This window comes from Pseudophryne corroboree, chromosome 6 (genome assembly GCF_028390025.1).
Source record: "Pseudophryne corroboree isolate aPseCor3 chromosome 6, aPseCor3.hap2, whole genome shotgun sequence".
NCBI classification, from domain to species: Eukaryota; Metazoa; Chordata; class Amphibia; order Anura; family Myobatrachidae; genus Pseudophryne; species Pseudophryne corroboree.
Window position 1 is genome coordinate 588,885,159 of NC_086449.1, and position 12,778 is coordinate 588,897,936.

At 48.2% G+C, this 12,778-nt stretch overlaps 1 protein-coding gene across 2 annotated transcripts in view; it reads right to left on the minus strand.

Moving 5' to 3' along the window:
* The window catches only part of GRK6 (G protein-coupled receptor kinase 6), a 94,447-nt gene that overhangs the window by 13,673 nt on the left and 67,996 nt on the right, over positions 1-12,778 (minus strand). For both annotated transcript variants that reach the window (XM_063927983.1, XM_063927984.1), the window contains exons 13-15: positions 12,065-12,202; positions 11,412-11,549; positions 11,187-11,321 (exon numbers count right to left, since the gene is read on the minus strand). In XM_063927983.1, coding sequence (XP_063784053.1) covers positions 11,187-11,321; positions 11,412-11,549; positions 12,065-12,202 — 411 coding nt within the window. The remainder of the gene's footprint in view (positions 1-11,186; positions 11,322-11,411; positions 11,550-12,064; positions 12,203-12,778) is intronic.

The window sequence follows — 12,778 nt, forward strand, 5'->3', positions numbered from 1 at the left end:
GCCCAGTCCTCGGTCGTCCGGTCCCGGAGCCGCGCCGCCGTCCCCCTTGCAAAGCCAGAAGAACGAAGAGAAGTTGAAAATCGGCGGCTGAAGACTCCGGTCTTCATTAAGGTAGCGCACAGCACTGCAGCTGTGCGCCATTGCTCCCTTAGCACACCACACACTCCGGTCACTGATGGGTGCAGGGCGCTGGGGGGGGGCGCCCTGGGCAGCAATTAGATTACCTTACTTGGCGAAAAGCACATAATACAGTCTGATAAACTGTATATGTGCATTAACCCCCGCCATTAAAGTACATAAAAGGACAGAAGCCCGCCGCTGAGGGGGCCGGGCCTTCTTCCTCAGCACACCGGCGCCATTCTCTCTTCACAGCTCAGCTGGAAGGAAGCTCCCCAGGGTCTCCCCTGCAGTATCCTGGTACACAAAGGGTAAAAAAGAGAGGGGGGGCACATAAATTTAGGCGCAAAACTGTGTATATAAGCTGCTATAGGGGAAAAAATAAGATTTTACTTACCGATAAATCTATTTCTCGGAGTCCGTAGTGGATGCTGGGGTTCCTGAAAGGACCATGGGGAATAGCGGCTCCGCAGGAGACAGGGCACAAAAAGTAAAGCTTTTCCGATCAGGTGGTGTGCACTGGCTCCTCCCCCTATGACCCTCCTCCAGACTCCAGTTAGGTACTGTGCCCGGACGAGCGTACACAATAAGGGAGGATTTTGAATCCCGGGTAAGACTCATACCAGCCACACCAATCACACCGTACAACTTGTGATCTAAACCCAGTTAACAGTATGATAACAGCGGAGCCTCTGAAAGATGGCTTCCTTTAACAATAACCCGAATTAGTTAACAATAACTATGTACAACTTATGCAGATAATCCGCACTTGGGATGGGCGCCCAGCATCCACTACGGACTCCGAGAAATAGATTTATCGGTAAGTAAAATCTTATTTTCTCTATCGTCCTAGTGGATGCTGGGGTTCCTGAAAGGACCATGGGGATTATACCAAAGCTCCCAAACGGGCGGGAGAGTGCGGATGACTCTGCAGCACCGAATGAGAGAACTCCAGGTCCTCCTTAGCCAGAGTATCAAATTTGTAAAATTTTACAAACGTGTTCTCCCCTGACCACGTAGCTGCTCGGCAAAGTTGTAATGCCGAGACCCCTCGGGCAGCCGCCCAAGATGAGCCCACCTTCCTTGTGGAGTGGGCCTTTACAGATTTAGGCTGTGGCAAGCCTGCCACAGAATGTGCAAGTTGGATTGTGCTACAGATCCAACGAGCAATCGTCTGCTTAGACGCAGGAGCACCCATCTTGTTGGGTGCATACAATATAAACAACGAGTCAGATTTTCTGACTCCAGCTGTCCTTGCAATATATATTTTTAATGCTCTGACAACGTCCAGTAACTTGGAGTCCTCCAAGTCACTTGTAGCCGCAGGCACTACAATAGGCTGGTTCAGATGAAATGCTGACACCACCTTAGGGAGAAAATGCGGACGAGTCCGCAGTTCTGCCCTGTCCGAATGGAAAATCAGATATGGGCTTTTGTAAGATAAAGCTGCCAATTCTGACACTCTCCTGGCAGAAGCCAGGGCTAGAAGCATGGTCACTTTCCATGTGAGATATTTCAAATCCACCTTTTTTAGTGGTTCAAACCAATGAGATTTTAGGAAGTCCAAAACCACATTTAGATCCCACGGTGCCACTGGAGGCACCACAGGAGGCTGTATATGCAGTACTCCCTTAACAAAGGTCTGGACTTCAGGGACTGAAGCCAATTCTTTTTGAAAGAAAATCGACAGGGCCGAAATTTGAACCTTAATAGATCCCAATTTGAGACCCATTGACAATCCTGATTGCAGGAAATGTAGGAATCGACCCAGTTGAAATTCCTCCGTCGGAGCACTCCGATCTTCGCACCACGCAACATATTTTCGCCAAATTCGGTGATAATGTTGCACGGTTACTTCCTTCCTTGCTTTAATCAAAGTAGGAATGACTTCTTCCGGCATGCCTCTTTCCTTTAGGATCCGGCGTTCAACCGCCATGCCGTCAAACGCAGCCGCGGTAAGTCTTGAAACAGACAGGGACCCTGCTGAAGCAAGTCCCTCCTTAGAGGTAGAGGCCACGGATCTTCCGTGATCATCTCTTGAAGTTCCGGGTACCAAGTCCTCCTTGGCCAATCCGGAACCACTAGTATCGTTCTTACGCCTCTTTGCCGTATAATTCTCAATACTTTTGGTATGAGAGGCAGAGGAGGAAACACATACACCGACTGGTACACCCAAGGCGTTACCAGCGCGTCCACAGCTATTGCCTGCGGATCTCTTGACCTGGCGCAATACCTGTCCAGTTTTTTGTTGAGGCGAGACGCCATCATGTCCACCATTGGTCTTTCCCAACGGGTTACCAGCATGTGGAAGACTTCTGGATGAAGTCCCCACTCTCCCGGGTGAAGATCGTGTCTGCTGAGGAAGTCTGCTTCCCAGTTGTCCACTCCCGGGATGAACACTGCTGACAGTGCTATCACATGATTCTCTGCCCAGCGAAGAATCCTTGCAGCTTCTGCCATTGCCCTCCTGCTTCTTGTGCCGCCCTGTCTGTTCACATGGGCGACTGCCGTGATGTTGTCCGACTGGATCAATACCGGTTTTCCCTGAAGCAGAGGTTCTGCCTGGTTTAGAGCATTGTATATTGCTCTTAGTTCCAGAATGTTTATGTGAAGAGACGTTTCCAGGCTCGTCCATACTCCCTGGAAGTTTCTTCCTTGTGTGACTGCTCCCCAGCCTCTCAGGCTGGCGTCCGTGGTCACCAGGATCCAATCCTGTATGCCGAATCTGCGGCCCTCCAATAGATGAGCACTCTGCAACCACCACAGAAGAGACACCCTTGTCCTTGGAGACAGGGTTATCCGTAGGTGCATCTGAAGATGCGACCCTGACCATTTGTCCAACAGATCCCTTTGGAAAATTCTTGCGTGGAATCTGCCGAATGGAATCGCTTCGTAAGAAGCCACCATTTTTCCCAGGACTCTTGTGCATTGATGTACAGACACCTTTCCTGGTTTTAGGAGGTTCCTGACAAGCTCGGATAACTCCTTGGCTTTTTCCTCCGGGAGAAAAACCTTTTTCTGAACCGTGTCCAGAATCATCCCTAGGAACAGCAGACGAGTTGTCGGCATTAACTGGGATTTTGGAATATTCAGAATCCACCCGTGCTGTTTTAGCACTTCTTGAGACAGTGCTAATCCCATCTCTAGCTGTTCTCTGGACCTCGCCCTTATTAGGAGATCGTCCAAGTATGGGATAATTAATACGCCTTTTCTTCGAAGAAGAATCATCATCTCGGCCATTACCTTTGTAAAGATCCGAGGTGCCGTGGACAATCCGAACGGCAGCGTCTGAAACTGATAGTGACAGTTTTGTACAACGAACCTGAGGTACCCCTGGTGTGAGGGGTAAATTGGAACGTGGAGATACGCATCCTTGATGTCCAAGGATACCATAAAGTTCCCCTCTTCCAGGTTCGCTATCACTGCTCTGAGTGACTCCATTTTGAACTTGAACTTCTTTATGTACAGGTTCAAGGACTTCAGATTTAGAATAGGCCTTACCGAGCCATCCGGCTTCGGTACCACAAAAAGAGTGGAATAATACCCCTTCCCTTGTTGCAGAAGAGGTACCTTGACTATCACCTGCTGAGAGTACAGCTTGTGAATGGCTTCCAACACCGTCTCCCTTTCGGAGGGGGACGTTGGTAAAGCAGACCTCAGGAAACGGCGAGGTGGATCTGTCTCTAATTCCAACCTGTATCCCTGAGATATTATCTGCAGGATCCAGGGATCTACTTGCGAGTGAGCCCACTGCGCGCTGTAATTTTTGAGACGACCGCCCACCGTCCCCGAGTCCGCTTGAGAAGCCCCAGCGTCATGCTGAGGCTTTTGTAGAAGCCGGGGAGGGCTTCTGATCCTGGGAAGGAGCTGCGTGTTGCTGTCTCTTCCCTCGACCTTTGCCTCGTGGCAAATATGAATAGCCCTTTGCTCTCTTATTTTTAAAGGAACGAAAGGGCTGCGGTTGAAAAGTCGGTGCCTTTTTCTGTTGGGGAGTGACTTGAGGTAGAAAGGTGGATTTCCCGGCTGTAGCCGTGGCCACCAAATCTGATAGACCGACTCCAAATAACTCCTCCCCCTTATACGGCAAAACTTCCATATGCCGTTTTGAATCCGCATCGCCTGTCCACTGTCGCGTCCATAAAGCTCTTCTGGCCGAAATGGACATAGCACTTACCCGTGATGCCAGTGTGCATATATCCCTCTGTGCATCACGCATATAAAGAAATGCATCCTTTATTTGTTCTAACGACAGTAGAATATTGTCCCTGTCCAGGGTATCAATATTTTCAATCAGGGATTCTGACCAAACTACCCCCGCACTGCCCATCCAGGCAGTTGCTACAGCTGGTCGTAGTATAACACCTGCATGTGTGTATATACTTTTTTGGATATTTTCCATCCTCCTATCTGATGGATCTTTAAGTGCGGCCGTCTCAGGAGAGGGTAACGCCACTTGTTTAGATAAGCGTGTTAGCGCCTTGTCCACCCTAGGAGGTGTTTCCCAGCGCTCCCTAACCTCTGGCGGGAAAGGGTATAATGCCAATAATTTCTTTGAAATTATCAGCTTTTTATCAGGGGCAACCCACGCTTCATTACACACGTCATTTAGTTCTTCTGATTCAGGAAAAACTATAGGTAGTTTTTTCATACCCCACATAATACCCTGTTTAGTGGTACCTGTAGTATCAGCTAAATGTAACGCCTCCTTCATTGCCAAAATCATATAACGTGTGGCCCTACTGGAAAATACGGTTGATTCGTCACCGTCACCACTGGAGTCATCGCCTGTGTCTGGGTCTGTGTCGACCGACTGAGGCAAAGGGCGTTTCACAGCCCCTGACGGTGTTTGAGTCGCCTGGACAGGCACTAATTGATTGTCCGGCCGTCTCATGTCGTCAAACGACTGCTTTAGCGTGTTGACACTATCCCGTAGTTCCATAAATAAAGGCATCCATTCTGGTGTCGACCCCCTAGGAGGTGACATCCCCATATTTGGCAATTGCTCCGCCTCCACACCAATATCGTCCTCATACATGTCGACACACACGTACCGACACACAGCAGACACACAGGGAATGCTCCTAATGAAGACAGGACCCACTAGCCCTTTGGGGAGACAGAGGGAGAGTTTGCCAGCACACACCAAAAGCGCTATATATATATATCAGGGATAGCCTTATAATAAGTGCTCCCCTATAGCTGCTTTGTTATATAAAAATATCGCCATAAATTTGCCCCCCCTCTCTGTTTTACCCTGTTTCTGTAGTGCAGTGCAGGGGAGAGACCTGGGAGCCGTCCTGACCAGCGGAGCTGTGAGAGGAAATGGCGCCGTGTGCTGAGGAGATAGGCCCCGCCCCTTTTCCGGCGGGCTCGTCTCCCGCTATTTTGAGAAATCAGGCAGGGGTTAAATATCTCCATATAGCCTCTAGGGCTATATGTGAGGTATTTTTAGCCTTTATAGGTACTCATTTTGCCTCCCAGGGCGCCCCCCTCCCAGCGCCCTGCACCCTCAGTGACTGCCGTGTGAAGTGTGCTGAGAGGAAAATGGCGCACAGCTGCAGTGCTGTGCGCTACCTTTAGAAGACTGCAGGAGTCTTCAGCCGCCGATTCTGGACCTCTTCTGTCTTCAGCATCTGCAAGGGGGCCGGCGGCGCGGCTCCGGTGACCATCCAGGCTGTACCTGTGATCGTCCCTCTGGAGCTTGATGTCCAGTAGCCAAGAAGCCAATCCATCCTGCACGCAGGTGAGTTGACTCCTTCTCCCCTCAGTCCCTCGCTGCAGTGATCCTGTTGCCAGCAGGAATCACTGTAACATAAAAAACCTAGCTAAACTTTCTCTAAGCAGCTCTTTAGGAGAGCCACCTAGATTGCACCCTTCTCGGCCGGGCACAAAAATCTAACTGGAGTCTGGAGGAGGGTCATAGGGGGAGGAGCCAGTGCACACCACCTGATCGGAAAAGCTTTACTTTTTGTGCCCTGTCTCCTGCGGAGCCGCTATTCCCCATGGTCCTTTCAGGAACCCCAGCATCCACTAGGACGATAGAGAAATCACTCAGTATAGTGTACATCCCTGTATTATATAGCGCTGTGGTGTGTGCTGGCATACTCTCTCTGTCTCTCCAAAGGGCCTGGTGGGGGAACTGTCTTCAAATAGAGCATCCCCTGTGTGTGTGGTGTGTCGGTACGCGTGTGTCGACATGTCTGAGGTAAAAGGCTCCTCTAAGGAGGTGGTAGAGCGGATAAGTGTGTGGGAGGGTGTCTCCGTCAACAACGCCGACACCTGTTTGGATATGTGTAAGTGCTGAGGTAAAATTATTGCACAAAAGGTTAGGGAACAGAAAGGAAATCTACCCTGGTCTGTCCCTATGTCACAGAGTCCTTCAGAGTCTCTCTATGCTCACTATCCAAAATAACAAAGTATCGACACGGAGTTTAACTCCACTGTCGACTACGATAATACAAAGTTACAGCCAAGAGGGCTAAAAGATATTCAATATATGATTATTGGAATAAAAGATGATTTGCATATCACTGATGACTCATCTGTCCCTGACACGAGAGTACACATGTTAAGGGGAAGAATGCTGAGGTAAATTTCCCTCCTCTCATGAGGAAAAAGAGCGGGAATCTCCAGACAAGAGACGGCAGCTTCCCACAAGAGAATTCTCAGGCTGGATCCTTTCCCCACTAGTGCCAGGATGTGTTGAGAATCTTCCCCTTGGGTGTCCTGTTTGCACTAGCTATTCTCAGGGATCCTGCAGATAGTGTGCACATTCTAGTATACTACCCAGACCGGCGATTGTGTCGGCATGGGTTTATAGCGCTGTGGCAGCGTGGACAGGTACCTTATCAGCAGAGATTGAGACCCTAGTATGCATATAAATATTTTAAGATGCTGTCTTAAGTGATAGATATATAATTATAAAGCATGCCCAAAGGGACATGAGTATACTGGGTCCTAGAGACAAAAGCTATGTCGATTTCTGCTTGACGTGTCCTGTAGAATATACATTGGACAGATGATGCCGACTTAAGAGGCATATGGAAGGCTGAGGATTGTGTGGAGAAAGGTTCTCGGGCCTGGTCTCCACAGCTATAGCTGGTAATTCTGATATTTTGCCTTATATTCCTGCACAGCCTAGGAAAGCACGACATTATTAAATGCAGCTTTTCGAATAAAGAAACAAGAAAGTCTGAGGTGCGTCCTTTCTTGTCAGAGCCGGGGGCAGAGGAAAGAAGCTGTACAACACAGCTAGTCCCCAGGAACAGAAGTCCTCCCCGGCCTCTACAAAAATCCACCGCATGTCGCTGGGGCTCCACAGGCGGAGCTAGGCCCGGTGGGGACACGCCTTCGTAAGTTCAGCCACAAGTGGGTTCACTCCCTGTTAGATCCCTGGGCAATAGAAATTGTATCGCAGGGATACAGGCTGGACTGTGAGAAGATGCCCCCTCACCGAGGACCCGGCGGGCTTCCCCCCAAGAGAGGGAGCCAGTGTTAACTGCAATTCGTAAATTGTATCTTCAACAGGTGGTGGTCAAGGGTCCCCTCCTTCAACAAAAGGGTGTTATTATTCGACCATGTTATAATCCCGAAACCAGACGGTTCGGTTAGACCCATATTGAATTAAAATCCCTGAACATATACCTGAAAAGGTTCAGGTTCAAGATGGAATCGCTAAGAGCGGTCATTGCAAGCCTGAAATGAATCGAAACATAAGGGATGCATACCTTCGTGTCCCCATTTATCCACCTCATCAGGCGTACCTCAGAATTGCGGTACGGGATTGTCATTACCAATTTCACCAAGGTAATGGCGGATATGATGGTGCTCCTGCGGAAGCAAGGTGTCACTATTATCACATACTTGGATGATCTCCTCATAAAAGCGAGATCAAGAGAGCAGTTGCTGGACAGCGTATCACCTTCTCTGGAAGTGAAACGGCAACACGACTGGATTCTGTATATTCCGAAGTCGCAGTTGGTTCCTACAGCTCATCTGCCTCGCCTAGGCATGATCCTAGACACAGACCAGAAGAGGGTTTATCTCCCGATAGAGAGAGCTCAGGAGTCTGGTCAGGAATCTATTGAAAACCAAAACAGGTGTCAGTGCATCACTGCACTCGAGTCCTGGGAAGGATGATGGCATCATACGAGGCCATCCCCTTCGGCTGGTTCCATGCAAGGACAATGGAACGTACTGGACAAGTGGTCCGGATCACATCTTCAGATGCATCGGTTAATCACCCTATCCCCCAGGGCCAGGGTATCTCTCCTGTGGTGGCTGCGGAGTGCTCACCTTCTCGAGGGCCGCAGATTCGGCATTCAGGACTGGGTCCTGGTGACCACGGATGCAAGCCTCCGAGGGTGGGGGGCAGTTACACAGGGAAGAAAATTCCAAGGTTTGTGGTCAAGCCAACAGACTTGCCTTCACATCAATATCCTGGAACTAAGGGCCATATACAACGCCCTAAGTCAAGCGGAGTTCCTGCTTCGCGACCAACCGGTTCTGATCCAGTCAGACCGCAGGGGCTCATGTAAACCGCCAGGGCGGCACAAGGAGCAGGGTGGCGAGGGTAGAAGCCACCAGAATTCTTCGCTGGGCGGAGAATCAAGTAAGCGCACTGTCAGTAGTGTTCATTCCGGGAGTGGACACGACCTCCACCCGGGAAAGTGGTGACTTCATCAGGAAGTCTTCACACAGTTTTGCAAATTGATGGAAACTGCCTCAGGTGGACTACATGGCGTCCCACCTCAATAAAAAGATAAAAAAGGTTTTACGCTGGGTCAAGGGACTCTCAGGCGATAGCTGTGGTCGCACTAGTAACACCGTGGGTGTTCCAGTCGGTCTATATATTCCCTCCTCTTCCTCTCAGACCCAAGGGCTGAGAATTGTAATAAACGGAGGAGTGTGAACAATATTCTTTGCTCCTGATTGGCCAAGAAGGACTCGGTACCCGGAACTGCAAGAAATGCTCTCAGAGGACCCATGGCCTCTGCCTCTCAGTCAGGACATGTTGCAACAGGGACCCTGTCTAATCCAAGACTTACCGCGGCTGCGTTGGACGGCATGGCGGTTGAACGCCGGATCCTAGCGGAAAAGGGCATTCCGGATGCAGTTATTCCTACGCTGATAAAGGCTAGGAAAGACGTGACGGCAAGACTTTTTCACTGTATATGGCGAAAATAGGTTGCTTGGTGTGTGGCCGGGAAGGCCCTACAGAGGAATTCCAGGGGGGTCGATTCCTGCACTTCCTACAGTCAGGAGTGACTATGGGCCTAAAATTAGGATCCATAAAGGCCAAGATTTCGGCCCTATCCCTTTTTCTCTCAAAAAGAACTGGCTTCACTGCCTTAAGTTCGGACGTTGTTACAGGGGTGCTGCATATTCAGCCCCTTTTGTGCCTCCAGTGGCACCTTGGAATCTTAACGTGTGTTGGATTCCTAAAATCCCACTGGTTTGAGCCACTTAAGACCGTGGAGCTAAAATATCTCACGTGGAAAGTGGTCATGCTTTTGGCCTTAGCTTGGACTAGGCGTGTGTCAGAATTGGCGGCTTTGTCATGTAAAAGCCCATATCTGATCTTCCATATGGAAAGGGCAGAATGGAGGACTCGTCCCCAATTTCTCCCTAAGGTGGTATCATCGTTTCATTTGAACCTACCTATTGTGGTGCCTGCGGCTACTAGGGACTTGGAGGATTCCAAGTTGCTGGACGTAGTCCGGGCCCTGAAACTTTATGTTTCCAGGACGGCTAGAGTCAGAAAAACTGACTCGCTATTTATCCTGCATGCACCCAACAAGCTGGGTGCTCCTGCTTCAAAGCAGACTATTGCTCGCTGGATCTGTAGCACGATTCAGCTTGCACATTCTGCGGCTGGACTGCCGCATCCTAAATCAGTAAAAGCCCATTCCACGAGCAAGGTGGGCTCTTCTTGGGCGGCTGCCCAAGGGGTCTCGGCTTTACAACTTTGCCGAGCTGCTACTTGGTCGGGTTCAAACACTTTTGCAAAATTCTACAAGTTTGATACCCTGGCTGAGGAGGACCTTGAGTTTGCTCATTCGGTGCTGCAGAGTCATCCGCACTCTCCCGCCCGTTTGGGAGCTTTGGTATAATCCCCATGGTCCTTACGGAGTACCCAGCATCCACTAGGACGTCAGAGAAAATAAGAATTTACTCACCGGTAATTCTATTTCTCGTAGTCCGTAGTGGATGCTGGGAGCCCGTCCCAAGTGCGGACTCTCTGCAATACATGTATATAGTTATTGCTTAACTAAAGGGTTATTGTATGAGCCATCTGTTGAGAGAGGCTCAGTTATTGTTCATACTGTTAACTGGGTATAGTTATCACGAGTTGTACGGTGTGATTGGTGTGGCTGGTATGAGTCTTACCCTGGATTCCAAATCCTTTCCTAGTAATGTCAGCTCTTCCGGGCACAGTTTCCCTAACTGAGGTCTGGAGGAGGGGCATAGAGGGAGGAGCCAGTGCACACCAGATATAGTACCTAATCTTTCTTTTAAGAGTGCCCAGTCTCCTGCGGAGCCCGTCTATACCCCATGGTCCTTACGGAGTACCCAGCATCCACTACGGACTACGAGAAATAGAATTACCGGTGAGTAAATTCTTATTTTTTAATTTTACTTTTTAAATATTAGTAAATGTGATTTAGCCCTTGAAGAGCACCATAGATTGAAATCAATTTTAATCTATGGAAATCAACCTTTAGTAAAATTATCCCTTAAGGTCTAAAACAAATATGGTCAGGCTGGCCCATGATAAAGCCGTTCCTTGCCTATCGGTAAGGACAGAAGACATTACGGATGTACTGGACAGTGGAACCGGTCCTGTGCACATCGGTTTCACTTGGTACAGCCCACTTTGCGGTAGCAAGCAGTCAAAGGGGGTAATCTTCAAAATTTCTTATTAGCCTCACCATTCTGTAACACTTTATGCCCAAATTCCACCGGTGAAACAGACATAATGTGTATGCAAATATTGGCAGAACAGAGAGTATTGCTGCTCTCTAGTGCACACTATTTAAAAATTATTATAATTGTACATCCACTATTACCTGCCTGCTGAAGAATCGTTGCAGGAGCCCCTTTTTCGGTTGTGGGGAAGGAAGACCCCTCCAGTCTAGATCAGGTGGGACCGTTCCATCCATGGGCAGTGTACTGAGGTCCTTGAAGCAGTCTGTTTCTATCATCTGTAACATGATTTATAAATATGTATTGAATTCCTGCATTATAGTTTAGCTTTGACCCACTTACTGTACAATATAACCGTTTCAACTTACCTCATTTTGCCAAGGTATAGACACACAGCCTGTGGCAAACTTGTGATAAAAGTCACTGTCTGTTTGCTCAAGTTCTACGCCTTTAACTGTGGAGAACTGCTCTATGTCCAGAACATCTTTACAGTAGATTGCTTGAGGCTGGAAGTCAGTGGGAAAATAATGATGTCATGCAAACATTTCAGGTTAGTGTTAACAGTTTCATATTGTGTACATATTATAGCCCCAACACATTCTCAGGGTCAGATAAGCTGGAAACATCTGATGGAATCTTATTGAAGTATAATGGGGCCGATTCAATTGTTTCCTGCGCCCCCTGCAGGGCGTCTATTGGAGCTATTCAATTGTTGCTCTAATCATACGCCTATTACCAGTTAAGGCGCCTGACAGCTCTGGGTTTAGCTGTGCAAAGCAATTGAATAGACGTCCAAAGTCTGGGCACCCAAACTACAGACTTAGCAAATTTTTTCTCCAGAGGCTGTGAGAAAAAATGCGACTTGCACAGCTAATAGGCGTCTTTTGGAAAAAAAATTAAATAGCCCCGATAGATGCCCATTCCGTCAGATGGCCAGCAGGTGGCGCATGTCACAATTGAATAAGCTCTGTGGACTGCAAAAAAAAAAAAAAAAAAAAAAAAAAGGCATGGATGCTCTTACATCTGGTTTGAATGGAGGTTCTAGTATCCCTGCTTCAAGTCTCTTGAAATGTATATGCTTGAACAACTCATGCTCTTTCACTTCCTGTGCACCCCCACCACGACACCCCAGACGCTGCTCAGGGTCCTTACACAGCAACTGTGAAGAACAAAAACAGGCATATACACTTTACTATGAATGCAAATACAAACTGCACGGGAAGCTCATTTGCTATAGTACACACAAAGGTTACATGCTGTGGATGAGTACCCTTCTAGCAGAGCTAGATAAAGCGCCAACACAAATCAAAACCCCACAACATTTATGTAGTCCTACTACAATATGAGACAGGCAACCCAAACCAACTGCAAGACTACCCCCAAAACACTGTTATCCAGAACATCAGCTTAAATAAAATATTGTGGCCTGGAGACACACAGTCTGGGTGATTACGCTGAACTGAATAGTTTACACTCCAGCCTAAAACTAGACACCTGCTGCAGTAATTTAGTCACACAGAACTCTGAAAATCAACTTAAATATAAGAAGACATCTTGAAATATTCATAAATATAGTAAATCATTAAAATGATGCATGAAGCCATTTTAAATTGTATATAATGCAGATAATGCATCAGCAAGTTAAGATATATCCCCATGTAGTCTCAAAACAGTAATGTGGCCTCTTGATCAGTTTCTAAATACAGTACAGTAGGTGGATCTGTTCAGTTTGACA